The sequence below is a fragment of the Phoenix dactylifera genome, chromosome 15, assembly GCF_051530095.1.
Source record: "Phoenix dactylifera cultivar Ajwa chromosome 15, Ajwa_hap1_PhDact_Kaust_v1.1, whole genome shotgun sequence".
Taxonomy (NCBI): Eukaryota; Viridiplantae; Streptophyta; class Magnoliopsida; order Arecales; family Arecaceae; genus Phoenix; species Phoenix dactylifera.
The window spans coordinates 800,944-821,800 of NC_143204.1; the positions used below are offsets into that span (position 1 = coordinate 800,944).

Below are 20,857 nucleotides of genomic sequence, written 5' to 3' on the forward strand. Positions count from 1 at the left end.
TCTTTCACTGTCTCACTAAATAAAAATATAATAGTAACAAATATCAAAAGGAACAAAATGCTTCGGAGCCCAAATATTAGGCCAAACTCGCGCGAACAATGACTCGCATCTACCGGTCGTCTCGTGTCATTCGGCTTGGAGCTTTGTTCTTGGTAAAGTTGTTGGGCTGCTTAATCTTGTTCATGGCATTAAAGTCCCTCCGTGCGCCCAGGCGCCGTTTCGTTGAAACCGACTCCGGCACCCCGTCACTTTTTTTTTCTTCCCCTGCCTGCCTGCTTGCTTATAACGCGAGCACGAGCGCCGCCTAAACTCGTACGAAACCCGACACCACAGCGACCGAGCGGGCGAGCGAGAGAGAAGGTTGGAGATAGAGAGGAGGGAAGTAAAAAAAACCGATATCTTTTCTTTTTTCGCTCTTTGGATCCAAAACGGAAGCGAGTAAACAAGGAAAAAGAGGGCAAGAAGAAAGAAGGCGCGACCGAAACCCTAACCCTAGTGCCCCCACCGCCGTCCACCTTTGTCTCACGCGAAGGAGTTCTACACCGAGGGGGCCACGTTTAGGGTTAGGGCTACGGTTTCTGCGGCGGTTATGGGCTGCTGTCGCGGGTCGCGGCCATGAGCGGCGGCCGATGCCAGCGGCGGAGTATGACGGGCAGGGGAGCCGTCGGGGGCTGCGGCACCGAGGCGAAGCCCTGCCCAGTCTCCTGGCCGTTGCCGTCGAGGGAGACGGCGGCAGCAGCGGCCTCCGGCCTGGATCCCTTCGCCCAGGCCCGCAAGGCCCTCTCCTACCGCTCCCCATTCGATGCCGAGGAGGCCGGCTCTAGGGTTCCGACGCTTCCCTTCGGGTTGGCCGCCTTTCTTTCGAAGCCGAAGGACGGCCGCAGGAAGCACAAGAAGTCCCATGGGGAGTGCGGGGATACGCCCTCGGGGCACGGGCAACCTCCTACGGCCACAAACGTGTGGGACCAGACGGAGGAGTACTTCCGGCCGGTCACTCTGGCGGACATCGACGCCTTGGTTCCTAAGCTCCCGTTCGGCTCTGCTACACTGGATTCTTGCCTGACCATTCCCGTCTCTCGAAATGTTGCGGAAGGCGTGACGAGAGATGATGTCTTGGACGCAGGCGCAGTCGAATTGAGTCCCAGGTTGGAGATTGAGAAGAAAGAGGCGGTGGAGGAGGAGCAAGGAAAGGAAATGCAGAGGGCAGAGCAGGCGGCAGAGGAGCAAGCATTGGATGTTGACGAATTTGGGGCAAGTGGTGATACATTTTCGGAGAAAGAAGAAGATGACCATTCATCTTTGAATTGGCTTTTGGGTTCAAAAGAACGGTTTGTTCTCACATCGGAGCGGCCTAACAAGAAACGGAAGCTCTTGGGGGGAGATGCTGGCTTGGAACGGCTGATGATACTTCCTCATTCGCAGGCAGAAGGCACTCCTATATGTGATTTCTGTTGCTCAGGAGACAGTAGTGTGAAGTCAAATCAGTTGCTTTGTTGCAATACTTGCAAGGTTTGGGTGCACCGGAAATGTTATGGTGTGCATAAGGTTCCAGAGGGGGTGTGGTTGTGCTCTCGGTGCAAGCATGTGGAGGCAGTGGGAAAGGTATTGAAGAAAGATGGCGATGACCCCTGTTTGAGGCCTTGTTTGCTTTGTCCAAAAGAAGAAGGTGGGGCTCTGAAACAAGTAGGAAGGGGTTCCAGCAGTAAGGCAAGCGACAGTGGTGTGAAGTTTGCACACTTGTTTTGCAGTCTATGGATACCTGAGGTGTATGTGGAGGACATTGGGGCAATGGAACCAGTGATGAATATTGAAGGAGTGCAAGAGACACGGAAGAAGTTGGTTTGTAACGTGTGCAAGGTGAAGCATGGTGCATGCATCCGATGTAGCCATGGTATGCTTTCCCTCCTTGCAGTTGCTTGTATGTTTGTACGCCATTTGAAGATATCAGATTTTGTTTCAACATTTTGTCTTTATTTGTACTATTTTTATTATTTATGGCATGAATGGATAGAATATCAGTTAAACTATACCATGTAGCTGCTTTATCTCAAATTTATATCAGCAGCTAGCCTAGTGCTGCATAAGTCCTTGAATATTTTTACCCTATATTTAATTTCTAATGCATATGCCGGAGGCTTTAGACTCTTCTTTTAGTTTCTCTTTCATGAAGCCTAGAACTGTGCATTGTCTTTTAGCAATGGTATCTGTTACTAATAATGATAATATAGCAAGCCATTGAGGCAGTAGAGGAGGAAGCCTTACATATACTACTAGAGAGATTCAAGACATATAGGTGCACAAATTTTGAACTCATATTTGTCAAATACCTTAGGCAACCCCAAGCAATGAACCTACCTATTGCTCACGAGATTACCCACTCAAGTTAGCAATCTCTTAGGTGATCAACTTAGTTCAAAATTGTCTGCTTTCTATGGAGCTTCCTCATTTTATATTATTAAAATTTTATACTATTTAAACAACCCAATACCTTTTTTTCTCCTGTCGACTACTTAATATCTTAACATACCTTAAAATTATGTGCTGATTATAAGCAACTAGAAACATTTCCAACATATATTTTTTTTATATGTAAAAATTTTAGAAATGGTTATATATATCATAACTAAAAAATATTAATGGTTAGATAAACCTTGTTGCCTTAGCTTTGGCGCTAGCAATTTGCTTAGTTGTCTGAATTGCCCATCTCGCTGTACATTGGAGCTTGAGTCTAGGATTATGCATTTGAGGCTTTTTATGGGTTTGTGTTTAACCCTTGAATATGACTTCTATGACATTTCTTTGGTTCTAATTTGGTGTATGTTGCTTCCTTTTTAGCATCCAAGTGTCATTTGTAAAGGAAATTGCAAAATGAATAATTTAAATATGAATTACAAATTCATATCTAAGTATACATGGATACATACACACATATATATGTATGCAGTCATCCATAGGCACCTATTTTATAATGACCATAGGTATGCATATAGAGTATGTAACAGCCGATGGTCCATGTGAGGATGGCCTGGATATTACAAAACATGCAAAATGCCCAGTGATTGCCTAGCTCACTAGGCACAACTTGTAACAACAGTGGATCAACTGTAGTGGTATTATCTTGCTCAAGGTTAGCCGTACCGTACTGAACCCGGTAGTATGGAGCGTACCATACTGTACCGTCAAATCAGATAGTATGGAGCATACCGTACTGTACTGGAATATGGTACAAAAGGCATATTGATAGTGGTAGCCGAACTAGCCCTATACTGTACTGACATGATGATAGTGCAGTACTAGTATGGGGCATGGTATCGAGATTGCATACTTTGATCTTGCTTCATATTTGTTGGAATTACCTGTGAAAGAGGAAGAATGTATGCCTTGTTTTTGTTGGGAAAAAGCTTTTGATAGACATATAGGCACAATTCTTAGATGGCCTGGCTTTAGGTTTTACAGTTAGCTGTAAAAACTTTGCTCCATTCATTCGTGGATATTTCTTATGTTGGATGCTTCTCTCTATAGTCAACTTCTACTTGACGGTACGTGGTGTGGACAAAGCTTATGATAGGCTAGTGATGGACCTTATTTGGCAGGCAAGGAGGAAAAAGGTTAGTGAACTTGTGTATTAAGGCAAATATTGGAGGAATACATGCATGCACGCTATTTATGGATAGACTAGGAAGTTCATCTTTGGAAACTTTTCACTGGCAATCAACTTGAAGACCCAATCATTTTTACATTCATTCAAGATTCATTAGTTGCTTATCCCAAAATGAGGCATGGTGGTGGCTGCTATTGGCTTGGGAAATAGTTTTAGTTGATGAGAAGGCATAACAAGTTGAACACTCGAAGTATAAAGGTTTACAAATTAATTGGATAAAAATAGAAGTGCTGGTGTTGCAATCTTAGTGGGATCCAAAGAGTTGAGATATAGACATGTTGAGACACAAGATTTTGAATAAATCACTTTTGCTAGCATGGATATTTAGTTCTGTACCATGAAATGATGCCGCTTGTAATATTATTCTGATTATTCTAAAATAGTATATTTTTCTCTTAAGAATTAACTATTTAACTTTCTTGGTGAATGTGTTCTATGTTGTTTTGATGATGCTAGGGTTGGAATGGTCTTACCGAGCCATGCCTCTTCTCAAGCTTGATGTGATTTTTTTTTTTCCAGTTTTGGGCCGGGTTTAGGCCTAAAAATCTTAGAAACTTTGGTCCGAGCTTGACCCAAAACCCAATCAGGCCAACCCTAAAACATACCGCAATGGATCCCATTGATCGGAGTAGGCCAGCAAGAGAAGACCGAAAGGGAGATTATAGTAGATCTATAGGAATATCTTCGAATTTCTCCTTGAAGTAGACCTTGGTGGCAGCGATCAAGAGGAGGGCGAGTAGTGTCATTGTGATCGTGATGGTGAGACGACGTCCTTCGAATTGCCATTGTCGGAAAGAGAACCAAGGAGCTCTCCCCGCTAATGCCATGGAGGCAAGCAAAAACGAAAATATAAAGCATATAACAAAAGAAAATGGGTACACCCACCTCCTAGTAAAGTTACCTCCATTATATCGGTTTTGCTTCTTGATGTCAGGGAAGTCGACCATGTCGAGGGAGGTGAGCATCTCAATGGCATTTCTTGTCGACCTCAAATTGATCTTGGGGACGAAGTTCATGCGACGCTCACACTCATGGAGATTGAGGGACCATGCTCGGGGCTGTGCTAGATTCGGTGCATCAAGTGGGTCAAGAACTCGAAGTTCCTGTTTTGGAGCCATTTCGATAGGATGATCCCCACCTCCTCAACAATCTTCTTGTTGGTGTGGAAGTTTAGGTCATCCACATACGATAGGAGGATTGCCTACTCGCCTTCGCCTTGTACTAACGACCGGCAATGAGGTCAGATCTTCAGGGAGATAGGGACTAACGATCAACTTTGATGAGGGGGAGAGGCAGATAGAAGTACCGATGGGATGGGCAAGGGTTTTTGATTAGGGATTTGGTATCTTTCAGAGAATCAAAAGTAAAGCTCTTAGCCCAACGAGCGATACTTGGTTGGCTCTGGGCTTGGTCATCATTCCTAGTTTGGGCTCAGGCTCGGGCTGGGTCTGGGTTGGGCCACATAGCTACCCAATGGGCAAGGGTTTTCGATTAGGGATTTGGTATCTTCCAGAGAACCAAAAGTAAAGCCCTTAGCCCAACGAGCGATGCCTGGTTGGCTCTGAGCTTTGTTCTTGTTCCTAGTTTGGTCTCAGGCTCGGGCTGGGTTTGGGTCGGGGCCAAATAGCTACCCAATCCGGCTTGAAATATGTATAGGTCTATATTTTTAGTCCAAACTCAATCTGAATTTACTCAGGCCTAGCCTGTAGCCCAATCATAAGTCGGTTCGGCCTGACAAGTCTTTGGCCGGCCTGAGCCCACTCTAGCCCTAGGTGGTGCTGAAAACCAGCATCATGCCAATGAATTTATTTATTTCTTTTGTCCATGTCTAAGCTAAAGTTGACGGTGGAATCTACAAACATCATAAAATGAGATTCTACCAATACTTTGATACGAAACATCTGCATTCTCAAATTTCTCAAGTTAAAATTATGCGTTCTTATAGAATCTTTAAAAGTAAAGAAGATGAAATGAAGTTTATGTGTGCCTTTGGAGGTTGAGAGTCGGCCAGAATTGAAAAATGTTGAACTTCTTCTCATGCATATGTTAGTTCTTGTGATGCAATGGACGGGCTCTGATACCAAAAATTGATGCAGCGGACGGGCTCTGATACCAAAAATTGATGCAACGAGGAACGAGATGGAGGAAGGGATGGTGAATGGCGTGACACTTTTTTCTTCTTTTTCTTTGGTGTGGATGCGTCTTGGACGGAAAAGGGGATGTTAAAATGTGAGAGGGAGGCATTGTTAACTGAGTGAGGGCTTGACTAGATTGAGTGAGGGCTTAGTTAGATTGGGTGAGGACTTGGCTAGGTTGGGTGAGGCGTGGCTAGATTGAGGCGCGATTAGGCTTGATGTGGCGTGATTAAATGAATGTGGCGTGGCTAGATGGAAGAGTCTTAATGGCATTCAAATTCTATGGTATAATGGCATGGAAATGGAAGGAGTCCTACCTTGACTAAAACTCTTAAATAGGATGGTGTGAGAAGGGGTGAAGGATATGTTGGTGTGAGAATGAGGAAGGAGTCCCACCTTCACTCAACCTCTTCAATAGGATGACATGAGAATGGGAAGGATATGTTGGCGTGAGAATAGGAAAAGAATATGTTGGCGTGAGAATAAGGAAAGGATATGTTGGCGTGGGAATGAGGGAAGAGCCCTGCACTCACTAGAACTCTCAAATAGGATGGCGTGGGAAAGCTAGGATAAATAAAACGATGGGTGGAAGAGTCTCACTTTCACTCAAACTCTCAAAGGGTTGGGTGTGAGAATGGGTGAAGAGTCCCATTTCACTCAAACTTTTTTCAAAGTTGGGCGTCTCATCCAAAAAAAGGGAGCGTTGCACTCCAAGGGAGAATAAGATATTCAACTCTGAAATTTTCAACTCTAATCTGTCTATTTATTCATCATCCCTCCTTTTATAGAGTAGAAGGTTGGAAACAGACAAAAACAATTAGCTCTTATCCGCTGGTTGGGCTTCACGCACGCCCCTGATTGGGCTCCATGCTAGCTTCACGCACGTACCTGGTTGGGCTTCACGCATGCCCCTGATTGGGCCCATGTTAACTTTAGGTTGGCTTCATGCACGCCTCAGGTTGGCTTCACGCACGCCTTTGATTGAGGATGTCACACAATGCTCTTGATTGCCATCAATTCCTTCCGACTGAGAGAAACTTGACTCCGTCGAGTTGTATGACTGGTAGAGCTCGTACAGATCAGGGTTCAAGCGCTGGACTTCTCTTTTGAACCATGAACAATCAGATAAGGGGCGATTCTTCAACTTCATCAGAAATTTCTGATATCCTCCACGACGTGTCGAAACTAACAGAGTGCCAAGCTTTGCCCACAATGTCTTCCAAAAATAGCTGACAAACTTGACATCCCGATTTGAAATAATAAAACCCAAGAAAGGAACCCGTGAATTAGCAAATGAACACTTCTTCAAATTAATGTAGAACTTCTCCAAACGTAGAACTTGTCGAAGGTGCTCCTTGTGTTCCTCTCGGCTTCTACTAAAAACTAGAATGTCATCAAAATAAACCACCACGAACTTTTCTGCGAATGGCTTCAATATTTGAGTCATGACTCTCGTGAATGTACTTGGTGCATTGGTCAGTCCGAATGGCATGACTAACCATTCGTAGAGGCCATCTTTGGTCTTGAATGCCGTCTTCCATTTGTCCTCGGGTTTGATCCAAATTTGATGGTATTTGCTTCACAAATCTATCTTTGAAAAAAATGAAAAACCATGCAGCAAATCGAGCATATCATTTAGACGAGGAATAGAAAAGTGATACTTAACAATAATTTTGTTAATAGCCATGTTGTCGATGCACATACGCCAATTGCCGTCCTTTTTGGGGGTGAGCAATGCTGGAACTGCGCAGGGGCTGAGGCTCTCCTTGATGAAACCCTTGTCCAATAACTCTTAGACTTGCCGGCGTAGCTCCTTACGCTCCTTGGGGTTCAGCCGATATGCTGGTAGATTAGGTAGACTTGGTCCCGGGGCAAGCTCAATTGCATGCTGGATATCACGCATTGGCGGAAGTTCCTTAGGCAATTCTTTAGGTGTTAGATCAGAAAATTCCTCCACTTCTTCGACCTCTGTGTTTTTATGATTAATTTTTGATGACTCCCCTATCACATCTTCCTTGCAAACCAGCACAAAACGCTGATCTTTTGTGGAAAAAACCATAGCAAAGTGCCTGTTGCCGCCACACTTGTAGCACTCAACTTGTCCTCCTCTTGCCGGGGTAGATCCCTTTCCTTTCTCGCTGGTTCTTCCTTCTCCTCGTTGTAATTGGGTGAGGACGTGGCTAGATTGGGTGTGGCTGAATGTAGATTGGGTGAGGGCGTGGCTGAATTGGGTGTGGCGTAGCTAGGTTGAATGAGTTGCAATTAGACTTGATGTGGCTTGACTAAATTAGATGAGGCGTGGCTAGAAGAATAGGAGTCCTAATGACACTCAAACTTTAAGATATGGTGGCGTGGAAAAGGAAGGATATGTTGGCGTGAGAATGAGGAAAGGATATGTTGGCGTGAGAACGAGGGAAGAGTCCTACACTCACTAGAACTCTTAAATAGGATGGCGTGGGAAGGCAAGGATAAATAAGAGGATAGGTGGAAGAGTCCCACTTCCACTCAAACTCTCAAAGGGTTGGGCGTGAGAATGGGTGAAGAGTCCCACTTCACTCAAACTCTTCCTAAAGTTGGGTGTCTCATCCGGAAAAAGGGAGCGTCGCACTCCAAGGGAAAATAAGAGATTCAACTCTGAAATTTTCAACTCTAATCTGCCTATTTATTCACCATCCCTTCTTTTATAGAGTAAGAGGTTGGAAACAAACAAAAACAACCAGCTCTCATCCGCTGGAGATAAGTAGTTTGAAATAAATCAAACTCCTTTAAACAAGGACTCGCTAACACTCACTTTGAATGTTAAACAAACAAAGTAAAATAGAAGGACTGTTCTGACTCTAAGAGTTGGCTTGCGCACATTCTGGGTGGCTTCACGCATGACCCTTAGTTCCCATCCATCTTAATTTTCGACATTGAATGGGTCAACAAAGGACTTACTATCAATTCAAACCTTTGAATGAGTCAATCAAACAAAACAAAACAAAGAGGACTCATCTAACTTCACGGCACAAAAATTTTGGACTCAATGTGGCTTCATGCATGCCTCTGGATTGGGCTTACGCACGCCCTTGGTTGGGCTTCACGCACGCCCTTAATTGGGCTCCATGTTGGCTTCATGCACGTCCCTAGTTGGGCTTCACGCACGCCTCTGATTGGGTTTTACACACGCGCCTGATTAGGCTCTATGTTAGCTTCAGGTTAGCTTCACGCACGCCTCTGATTGGGCTCCACGCACGCCTCAGGTTGGCTTCTCGCACGCCTCTGATTGAGGATGTCACGCATCGCTCCTGATTGCCATCCTCTTGTGGAGGAAAGTTGGATGTGTTAATGATGCTTGGCATATAAGGTAATGCATTCTTGGTGATATTTGAAAGGAAATTTCACTGACTACTAGATGACTAGCTTTACTGCATGGATTAGAATGTTAGAGAACCAAGAGGGCTCATTAGCATAATATTGCTATAAAAAAGTTGATGATGCTTAGGCGTGTGGTGAAAATAGGGTCAGTAAGAAGAAGGTTGTCACGACACCTATAACATTGAAAAGAAGGGATAATCGATCGAGCCATCTTGCATATTTGCAATCTTAGCTAGACATAATTTATTGATGAGGGTCTCCTGTATATATGCTGACAGGCTAGAAGGAGTAGTAAGAGACCAAATAAGATGAGAAACTATTGTGAATCCACATGAGGATACTCTAAAGGACTTGACAGTAACCCATTGTGAAGTGCTGTCACCTTTAAATATTGGACAACTGTTTATGTTTCTATTGTTGTCTGAGATTTGATGCTGGTGACCTTCTTCGCTGTCTTCAAAAAGTGTCACGCACATTCAGGCATCACATCGGGAAAATTTATTGAATGGTTTTATCTCAATATGAACTTGTCACTATTTTTCATCGAAACATGAAGAATTTCAACTTCAAAGTTTGATATATTCTATCTTAAATAGCTCTTGGAAGTACCCCGTATTGAGAAACCCTTTTACATGGTATCACTTATTTATGCATTGTTTCGAACAACAATCCTTTTTTCTGGCATTCTGTCCATGGTGTTATGTTGCAATAAGTGTGGCTTTAAAAAAATCTATCATCAAGAAGGTTCCTTTTTCGGAGTTGGCTTGATGCTCTATGCTAGTGATCTCTTACTATCTATCTTTGTTGTTTTCTTTGTTCTCTTGCAGGTGTTGGCTGTTTACCTACGTTCTCCTTTAAAGTTTCATTTTGAGACCATACTTGGTCTAGGTGTTAGGTTGGAGGCCTGTTCTGTCCTTTACTACCTTTGTATTCCACTGTTAGAATTTCAGGTGTAGTTCCGCATGTTTGCATAACATAATCTCTATAACTACTTCCCAGCTTGTTGAACATGCTCCAGTAAATGAGGATGATGCTAGGTAAAACCAAGGTCCGTCGAACCGGTACCGGAACCCGTACCAGTCGGCAGACGGTTCGGTACGGTATCGGTTCAGTATCGTACCAAAATACGGTACACTTGGGCGTACCGATTCCGAATTGACACATCCATTTGTTTTGGGTTTTTCAAGTTCAATTAGTTGGTAATCAATCTCTTTCAACTTTATCAATGTTTTTAAATCTATTTTGATTTTTTTTGATATTTTTTGATGTTGTTATAATCCCAGTGTAATCTAAATGATGCATCTTGTTGTTTTAAAATGATACAAAACATAAAATAATTAGTAAGATATTTTATGCTACAAGAAGCAACATAAAATATCCTCAACTCAAGTAGTGAGGTAAAAAATATAAAATAATACAATTAATTACATATATTTAAAGTACAACATACTACCAATATTTAAATCTCGTTGAGTGGCGATGTTTCTCGTAGATATTCAGTTCATTAGGATAGTCAGGAGGTAGATCAACCCAGCTTTCTAACCAAGCGGTGTAGTTTAATATGTTCATCCCATAAGGAACGCGCTCTTGGTTTTAAGCATTTTCAGATCTCTCGCTGAAGTTTTGGCTCTGAGAGGTGTCTTTAGGCCGATAAAATGGCTGTGAAGGAGTCCATCTGAATAAGCCGACAGCAAAATCTGACCCGCGAGATGCTCCGGATTGCATAGGATAGTAGCCACTGGAAGATGTTTCAGACGCACCATATCTATATTTGTATCCATATGGGTCATAGGCTGCATATGGCTGCGTATAATAGGATCCAATATATGACTCGGAACCTGATGTCTATAGATTCTACTCCACAAGCAAGGTCATTTGTAGCTGTATCATGTCCTCCTAAATGATCTCGAGAAGTCCGTCTCATACATGCAATCGTATTCTCGCGGGCTCCATCAGATCGTGTATTATGGTCCCTATTTTGAGTAGCATGCGTAAAATAGGACTTACCGGTGAATCGAAGGCCATCCTGTGATTGTCTCATAAATAGTAGTCTCATATCCTCCACTCTCTTTAGCCAACAGATCCATGACCACTAGAACTGCTGGTTCTGGTCTTTGAATTTGAGTGAACTGCTTTTGGTCCATTATGGCTGCAGGTGCTTTTTGTTGCTCTTTTTTAGTATGCTGTGCAGCTGCTTGCTTACTTTTCGTGCCACTCACTGCCTGTTTACCCTTCGTGTTACTCGCTGCCTATTTATTCTTTGTGCCACTCGCTGTCTGTTTATCCTTTTCTGCCCTCTCTGCCTGCTTTTCTTCATATGCCTCTGTCTGGCTATGTTGGGAGGATGTATGTTGCCCTCCTGACCGAGTCGACCGGATAGCGTAGTGGCATCGTTTAAGAATCTCTCGATTATATCTATGAGAGAATGTCTCGGACAAGGAGTTATGTGGCGACCGGCTCTCCTGTGGCTATGGCTGATCAACTGGATGGATGCATGGATTCTTGTTATCTACCTATTGCCTTGCATCGATCTTAGCCTTACTGGCTATTAAATTGGCCGGTCGTGGAGGCGATCCTCGTTTATCAAGCTCCGACTCTTGCTGCTGGTCCATAGCTATTTGCCAAGTAAATATTCTCTTGATATGTAATATATCTGGATTCATACTTTTTTTTACTTACAACAACTGCCGAGACTCCAAAGCGGTCAGTGTTCTCTCTAAATATTTTGGTCTGTGAAAAAGAACCATATTGTAATATGTTAATAATTGAAGATACCAGTTAACTTATATATGTCACTTTAGTTAATTTATCGCTTTTAGATATAGGGCCGCGACTTCTAGATGAGGCTTCATCTTGTAAATCACATTACGCAGAGCGGCCAGAAGTTTGTCATACATATTGATTCCAGCTACGGTTTGAAATCTTGAGTTCAGGTAGTATGCTGCAGATAGAGTTCGTTATTGTCTTAGTAAAATTATGTAAGTATAGTAGGAGTCTAATTTTCAATGTTCTTGCTTAACAGCTAGATGCAAGTCTCTATCAATTTGGTAGTCCCACCGCCGCTTAATGATGTCGATGTATTCTTGGGCATATGTCGGATCTTCCTTCTTGATCTGAATCTTTGCCCTTTCCATCATATGATACAAAAAGTCTATCTGAGGGTACGTCTTGCTGTCCACGTCCTAAAGCACTTCATATAATAGTCTGATAGTCTTCACTATCTTTTCGGCCCGTTGCCAGAATGTCTGCCTCATCACCAAGTTCTCGACAATGCTTCTTTCAGTGTCAGCCCTCACAAATCTACTTTTCTACTTCTCGGGATTGACAAGCATCTGACCTAGGGCTGCTTTCCTCTCAAGCAGGCTATCAAGTGCAACATAGTTGGTCGCAAGCTGTGTGACTCTTGATCTTAAGATCTCTTCCCCTGTATACCTCCTCATTAGTGAAAGGACTCATGTATGGCTATAAATATATTTGGTGATGGTTTGGGCTGTCTCCACTATCTGCCGCACCCTATGAATTTTCGCAATGTCCATCAACATGAGGTCGATACAATGTGCAATATATGGGCATACACCTTTTCACGAAAGAAGGAAAGGAGGCTTAGTTTCGAACTGGGTTGACTTGGTGCGAACTGGACGGTTCACACCGAGTTTGAATGGAACCGGCCAGTTTCGGCTGGTTCAGTTCAGTTCTGGCCTTTTTTGGCCGGTTTCGAACGGTTCTGGCCGGTTTGCGGCCTGTTCTAGCCTTTTTCGGCATGTTCCAGTTGGTTTAGAACCCGTTCTGGCCAGTTTGGGGACAACACCAAATTTAATAGATGAACTGACCCGATTCCCCACCGGGTCGTCTCGGTATGGGCCGAACCGGGGGGTCCGGTCCGGTTCGGCCTACCTTGGGTAAAACTCCTGTTTAATGAGCTTCCATCTTTTATTTCTTTAAATAGGGTAAGAACTGATTGTTTACCTTATCATTTTTAAAAAAAATGTCATGATTTCAAGAATGCACCTATACCTAATTGTGGGCTACTTGAGCCATCTGAGTACAACAAATAACTGTCTTTGGACATGTCTGTGGTTGTGTTGTTTGACATTTTAGACATCTCATGTTGGTTTCATGACACATTAAATAGTAGTATATAACTGCAACCTCCCAAGTTTTTTATTAACCTATGAGATGTAGAGGAAGAGAAGCCACCACTGAAGTTAATTCAACAAAATAAATTGTTTCATATTACAAAATTAGCATTTTGATGGAACGTCCCTGTTTGTGTTACTTCCTTTTCATTGTGGTTTATAATCATTAATTTTCAACCATTTTTTATTATTGGCTGACTATCATGTACTTGTCATCTGTCAGTTACCGCATATCAGATACGTAATGCCACCTTTAGCAGAATATTTTTATCCTTCTGCTAAACTAGTATCATGCTATGGCTACTACTGCTATAGTGAAAGTTGCTTGGTCCTGGCTAAAGAGGGGACTGAGTTTAATTTTTTCCTGGCACGGCTGATGTACCAAACAATAGTTGCTTAATTTGATTTTCTTTTCTTTGATTATGCATAATTCTGGTTGTTATGATCTTTCAGGAACATGCAGAACATCTTTTCATCCTCTATGTGCAAGGGAGTCAAAGCATCATATGGAGATCTGGGGAAAGTCTGGATGTGATAATGTGATGCTGGTTATTTTCTGTCTGCCATCTTAAATCTATTCTTTTCATCTCGTTCGATGTACAGACAAGCTGATGTTATTGCCTTTAATATATATGCAGGTTGAGTTGCGAGCTTTTTGCTCAAAACATTCCACTTCTCAAGATATGAGCAGTGTCCGGCACTTAAACAATGTGGATGATGACTCTTCAGTAACCAAGCCTCTGCCTGCAATTCTACCTGCAATAAAGATACCCAAGTTAAGGTTCACCCGCAAAAATAGAGATAAAAGCTTGACACAAGATGAAATTGCAAGTTCTAGTTCTGATAAAATGATTAAAATGGAACCTAATATGGAGAAAGATGCCTTCACTGGTAGACTAAGATATGAAGGTGGTCGTGCAGAGCCAAACAGTGACAAGGATACTGATAGAAATATTGAGAGTGTGGATATTTCTGTAATTCTTAACAAGGTATTACACTTGGAACTTCCCTTTAAATTTGGAAGCTTTTATTTTGAACTCAACCAAGTAGTTGCACATCAGTATAATCAGATCCGGATCTAAGCTTTTCTTTGTAAATCTTTTACAGTTAATTGATCGAGGGAAAATTAATATCGATGATATTGCATTAGAGATGGGCATTTCAACGAATTCTTTACAAGCAGCTCTTGTGGTACTTTTGGAAGTGTTTTGTTTTCTTTAAATGTGGCAGTAAAGTGAGTTTTAACAATCTTTTTTTCTTGGCAGGGTGAAACGACATCCTTCTCCCCTGGATTGAGGTTGAAAATCATCAAATGGCTTCAAAGTTCTGTACATATGCCTGCTATGCGATCTGTGGAAATCAAAAGTGGCTTTACAATACAATCAGACAATAAAGTTGCAAGGCTCAATGGTCAAAGTGCTGCTAGAGTAGCAGGTTCTTATATTCATGGTGAGGACAAAGTAGCTGGTCTTGACATGCCAGATGCTGTTTTTATTAAATCCTTACCACCACGGAGAAGAACGAAAAGCAACATCAGAATCTTGAAAGATAACAAAATGTTATGCTCATCTGGGGAGTTACCATTTATGCCAGAAAATGGTAATGCAAAAATACTTGATATGATGGGTGAAATTCCACTTGCGTTTGGTGAAGATATGAAAGGAGATATTAATGGCAAGAAATCTTCTATTCTTGCTCAGAAATGTTGCTTGACGGATCAAGAGATTTCAGACATGGTAATAGCACTACCTTATATGTTTTTAACTTTTTTACTTATTGGTTTGATTTATTATTAATCGGTGACTATTGTCTAATATTATGTTGAATGTTCCAATATTTCTCCATGTACAATGTATTTGAATCCATTCATGGTCTTCCATCTAATTTTTTATTTCAATCTGAACTTCTTCACAACATTCTGTACTGTTCTTTTGTTTTAGATTAACATTTGTATAATTTAGATATGCTGCTAGTTGTGTCACTTAGCTACATTGCCATGACTTTTGTGACCAAGGGTTTCAACATACCTGATAAGTTACCATCCTTTGAATGATTTAAGGAAACAACTATGCATGGTTATGGATATGCTTGCAGCAGTAAATGGTGTTGCTAGCTATACCATGCTACATCCCTATGGAAGTTAATACATCCATCCTTTGCATTTGTAAATTCTATTTTCTTTTAAAAAATGAAGATATTTGTTCCAAAATATAATCCCAAACTTCATCTCTAGATATGGTTATAGGAAATTCTGAAATTATATTTCTTGCAATGATATCAGATTTGATGTGCACTGGATCCCTAGTATCTGATGTAGATCATAGTCTAATAAGCACTTGAAGTGTTTGATTATGGATTTTTAACCTAACAAGAACAACTTGATTCAAATCATCATATGGAACTAACTATTTGATGTACATGCCATCGTGCGCTTGCTTATATGGTATCATCTTTTGCCACTTGGGCAAGGGGGCAGGTGTTCGATGGTGGGAGTCCCCCCCTTGAGGGTGAGGCTGGGTATAGGATAGAAAAAGTGGGGATTAATCCCTCCTAATTTCCCAAAAATAAAAAGATTTGTCATACATTTAAAACAGTATCTTTCTATTATTGTAGCATGGAATGAATGTGCTTATTTTTTCTAGTCTAAACTTACAGACATAAAAAGAGTACCTTTTTGTAATATATTATAGAGAATGCATCAAGTTTGCGTTAATCAGCTTCATAGTAAAAAATATTTAAAAAATTATTTTGACAAGAATTATTTAATTTATATTTTCTGGATTTGAAATTAAAAATACTCAATTGGTATGTTAAAAGGGGTTTGAAGTGAAGATAAATTTTTGGCCTACTAAGACTTTTTGAAAGATGAAATTGCATGGTGCTGGTGGTGTTTTTAGAGTAGTTATTTCAGGGTCATGTTCTGATAGGCATAATTCTTAGAAGCCAATACTTTGCCAAATCTTTAAGAATTTTGACCTTTTGAGAGCTGAATAAGATATAAAATTGCAATGGTATATTATTGTCTCTTCATCGAGAAGCTTTTCATGCATGAAGTCTGATTTGCTTAATCATTGGAAGGCAGCGGTGTAGCTAAACAAATTTGACACAGTCGGGGTTGGGATGGTTGCTAAAATTTGGGGATGATGGCGGCTGATTTTCTCTCTTTTTTTTTTCAATGGCGGCTAGGGTATGCTAGGGTTTCTCTTGCAGATGGAGGAAGAAGATGATGGGATGAAGGCTAATTGGGGTTCACTTGGGTTCAATTAGGTGTGGATCGATTCAACCATGTGCAGAAATTGCCGATGGATTGTGGATGCAATAAGAAGTGGGCTTGGACTCGTTATGGGATTGGGTTAGGACGTGAAGGACTTGTGGTTGGCTAGGGATTAGGAGTCCTATGGAATTAGTACTCGGGTTGGCATGAGAAAGTGATATGGCGTGAGAGAAAATACTAAGATGGCGTGAGAAAAGGGAGTCCTCTTGCTAGGACTCTTAATTAAGGTAACATGAGAATGAATGGTTGGTGTGATAAGAAAAGAATACCTAAAGAGGATGGGTGGAAGAGTTTCACTTCCACTCAAACTCTTCAAGGGTTGGCATGAAGGAGGAGTCTTACCTTCACCAACTTCTTCCGAAGCTTGGCGTCTCACCAAGGAAAGATGATGGAGCGTCGCACTCCAAGAAAAAAAGAAAATCACTCAATTTTTTTTTCTCAACTCAAATCAATCAATCTCTGAATTTTATTCTTCAACATCTTCTTTATATAGAGTTAGAGATTGAAAAAATAAGGACTCTTACAACCAGAATTTTAGGACTCTAGCTAAACATGGACTCTTTTAAATCAAATCAATCATTTGATGAAATCGACTGACGAAATCGACTAAACCAACTAAGACTCCCAAATAACTAGGACTTTTTAAAGACACATGGAATAATAGTCCAAATCAGCTAGGAGCCTAGGACTCTTTCAAACAACACATTGACTCAATAAACAAGACTCTAAAGAAATAGGACTCTTTAGCTTGCGCACGCCCCATGGAGGAGTTCACACACACCTTGAATGAGCATTCACGCACGCCCTTATTTTTACTCCTAAATTCAGACTTTTGACCAAGTCAATCAAGCAAACAACTAATCAAAACATCCAAGGACTCTTTTTAATTTTAGATTGAAAAATTCTAAACTATGTAACATTGGGCATGCCCAATGTTGGACCCAAACAGCTAAACTCAAGACTCCTAATCAATTAGGACTCTCCAACTCTACTAGGACTCAATTGAATTAGGCGTTGGAATACTAGAACCTAATGTAATGAGGTGCTGGAAATCTTGGACCCAATGTGTTCTGGTGTTGGAACTTTTGGATCCAATGTGTGTGTTGGTGCTGGAACTCGTGGACTTAATGTGTTTTGGCATTAGAACTCTTGGACCCAATGTAATTTGGTACATACCTAAGGAGGAGACTCAATCTCCATGCACGCCTCATGCTTGGGCTCATGCTCCCGTATCAAAATCACTGCTGTTTAAGGTGGTTCATCTAAGTTCTTGGTTTTGTTAAGTTGTAGATTACTAATACAAGCTTAAATTATTTCTATTATGATATATTTCAGCTTACACATCTATGTTTGTGAAATTTTGTTCTAAAGGGAAAGCTGCGAGATTGAGTAATGCTTCGTTGAGAAGTTTTGAATGGTTGAGGTCTGATATGCATTTGATCAATATTTTTTTCTTCATTTTGAAGAAAGCACCAGCGGGAAGCTTTCAACCAATGGTGTGATTTGTGCCTGTTTTTGACTGGAAACTAAATGAGACTGGTTTACCTAGGTTAAGGCTGCACGTAGTTCAGGATTAAGCTGGGATAACGCCCCTGTACTTTGTTATTCAACTTTAACCTGCCTGGTGCTAGAGTGGCTTATTTGTTCTCGAGGCAAAGTAGGTATTCTGAAAACTAAAGCAACTTTTTTCTCTTAACCAGGAACAAAATACTCCAACATGTAGGCTGGAGTAGTTTTTTCTGGAATAAAATGGGTTAGGAGTTGGTTAACCGATTCGCTTTGTGCTAACTCACTCCTCTACCGAATGCGGCCTAGGTGGTTAAAAACTAATGTGTAGGGAATGGGGAAAAGGTTTGAACAACCGTGCAGTTATCATTTATGCATTGTATATTGCTCTGCAACGAAATTTACCTTTTCTAGTCTTATAATTTATCAAAGACAAAGAGCGAGGAATCCAATGCTTCCTTCTGTAGGAGTAAAAAAGGAAAGAAGTTCAATGTTTCTATTGCTTATTGTTATATTCAGTCTGCAATTTAGCAATGCCGAATTTTTTGATAACATCGAGTGAAAATTTCAGTCTCGTACTCTTTCTTTCATAACATTGACATCAGGTACTTCTAGTATGAAGAGTTATGGTTTCTGATTCTGAAATTTAGCCCAAAGACCCATGCATAAGATCAAATTGGAAATAACCTTTGCCCGTACTATCTTAATACAGTATTTATGAAAATGGCAACAGTTTGTTCGTATGGAGCTAGAAATTACATGCTGTTACTTAATAGTTAATATCCATATTCAATATGGCAAAGGCACAGTCCTTTTTTTAAATCTAAAAAGTCATTAGCACAGGAAAAGCTCCTCGTCAGAATGAAAGAACACATTGAGTATGCGTATCCTGTACATTTTGTATACTCATTGGGTGGCAATTATTGCATCTGCATAAGATGGATTTGGAGTATGGTTTTGTAATTTTATCTTCTTCACAACTCGTCAATATTTTTGGGTCCATTTTGTTGATCTGGAACCCAATTTAGGCAAGGGAAGTTACTGGAGAAAAGCAATGGTATTTCCTTTTTTAATAAATTCACAAGCCTACCTGAACGAGACTTCAACTGAAGTAGCTCTTTAGCATTAACTGACTGTTCTTAGCTAAGCCCTTGTAGTTGGTTTAAATTCTAGTTTGTGGGAATGACAGATTTGAAAGGAATACCTGAAAAATATGTATCTTGTCACTGTGCAATAGGATTCAGATTAGGGATTTTCCTACGTCAGTTATCTACCCATTTAATCAACGTTTATGTAATTTTTAAAGCTATATCTTACAACTTCCTTCCTAGGCCCATATCTTTGTTTTTTTCACAAGAACCTCTACAAATTTCAATGTTTCAACTTTGATAAGCATTTGGTCTTTGTTGGACGCGTCCATACTATTGGTTTATCTTTTTTGTGGTGCAACTCGAAAGCTTTTCTTCCATATATATTTCAAAATTGATCTTTTATAGTGGCGACACTCTTAACACTTCACCTTTACATTAAGTTTGGACTTTGAACCAAGGTTGGCTGAATTGGTATTGGAGGTCGTATTGGTCGATGACTGGTTCAGTATAGTACGGGTCCATACCATTTCATTTTGGAGGGTATTAAAAATAGGGAGAGGGAGGGGAAGAGGGGGAAACGAGAGGGGAAGAGAGAGAGAGAGGGGGGGGGGGAAGGGAGAGGGGGGGGGGAAGGGGGAGGCTCGAGGGAAACCCTAACCCTAGCAGAATGAGAGAGAGAGAGAGAGGGCCAAGGGAAACTCTAACCCTAACCCTAGCAGTGAGAGAGAAATAGAGGGAAAGAGGGAGGCAGCAAGGACTTAGTGAAAATTCTTGGCCCCCCCCAATCCCCCGGGGGTGGGGCTTTGTTCTCGGACTTAGGAGGTGGGGGGTACTCGAACCATCGTGAGCGGGTGGGTTGGGGGGGGGGGGGGGGGAGGGGGTTTAAGAGGTGAACCAGTGGGCCCTGTCTCGAAAATGTACATCCGAAACCGGCCGGTTCAGCTTGGTTCAACCATATCAGCTTTGGACCATTTGTATTGACTGTTGTTTGACAAATATAATGTGTATTATGATCATGAGTCTATGTTGAATAAACAGTATAGACTGCCGACAGATGTCATGCTAGTGCAATGCTGATATCTTTTGTCAAAACATTTTATGTGTACTGGAAATGTGCATCAGTAAAATTAGCTGCTAACTGTAGCACAAGAACTTCAAAGAGGTAAGGATGGTAGCAAGCGATTGGAAAATGTTCTTCCTTTGATTTATTGCTTTGGTTTTACAAATTATATCTCAACTTTATGATTATGTTATCGGTATATTTGGATAGCCATATGATATTTTGCTATAAAATAGTAATTTGGCTTTATTGAACTTTGAGTTCTATTTGCCATTAATGAAACAGTCTGTTGCAAGTTGATTGAACTACAATTCCATTATGGTGTAACATGACTTCTTCTGGCAGATTGTGGAAGATACTTTTAAGCCTGTAGATTCTTGTCCTCCCTTGGACCTACTTTGTGGACATGAAGGTTAGCTTCACCAACACAACCTATGCTTGGTGCAAAAATTCATTTCTTTAAATGTTCAACAATTTATCTCTCTTATGTCAGCTTTCTATCTTATTTGGATTAACTAGTGAAATGTCATGATGCTTTATGCATGTTATGTATAGTCTGGTTTTAGAAATTCTTTCATGGGGCTTATTGAAACTGCATGACTTTGTTAAAGGAATAAAATAGTGCAGAAGAAATTAA

The 20,857-nt window shown here is 41.1% G+C and overlaps 1 protein-coding gene across 7 annotated transcripts in view; it reads left to right on the forward strand.

The window, feature by feature from the left end:
* The first annotated feature begins 201 nt into the window (after window positions 1-201).
* The window catches only part of LOC103696693 (uncharacterized), a 38,850-nt gene continuing 18,194 nt past the window's right edge, over window positions 202-20,857 (forward strand). For 4 of the 7 annotated variants that reach the window (XR_015973584.2, XR_015973585.2, XR_003383366.4 and 1 more), the window contains exons 1-6: window positions 202-1,891; window positions 13,743-13,837; window positions 13,928-14,278; window positions 14,397-14,480; window positions 14,555-15,025; window positions 20,566-20,632. Coding sequence is in view for 4 of the 7 variants with exons in the window: in XM_008778383.6 (XP_008776605.2) it covers window positions 616-1,891; window positions 13,743-13,837; window positions 13,928-14,278; window positions 14,397-14,480; window positions 14,555-15,025; window positions 20,566-20,632 (2,344 nt within the window). In the remaining 3 variants the exon portion in view is untranslated. The remainder of the gene's footprint in view (window positions 1,892-13,742; window positions 13,838-13,927; window positions 14,279-14,396; window positions 14,481-14,554; window positions 15,026-20,565; window positions 20,633-20,857) is intronic. The other 3 variants (XM_008778384.6, XM_026800997.4, XM_026800996.4) reach the window with 3 other exon arrangements.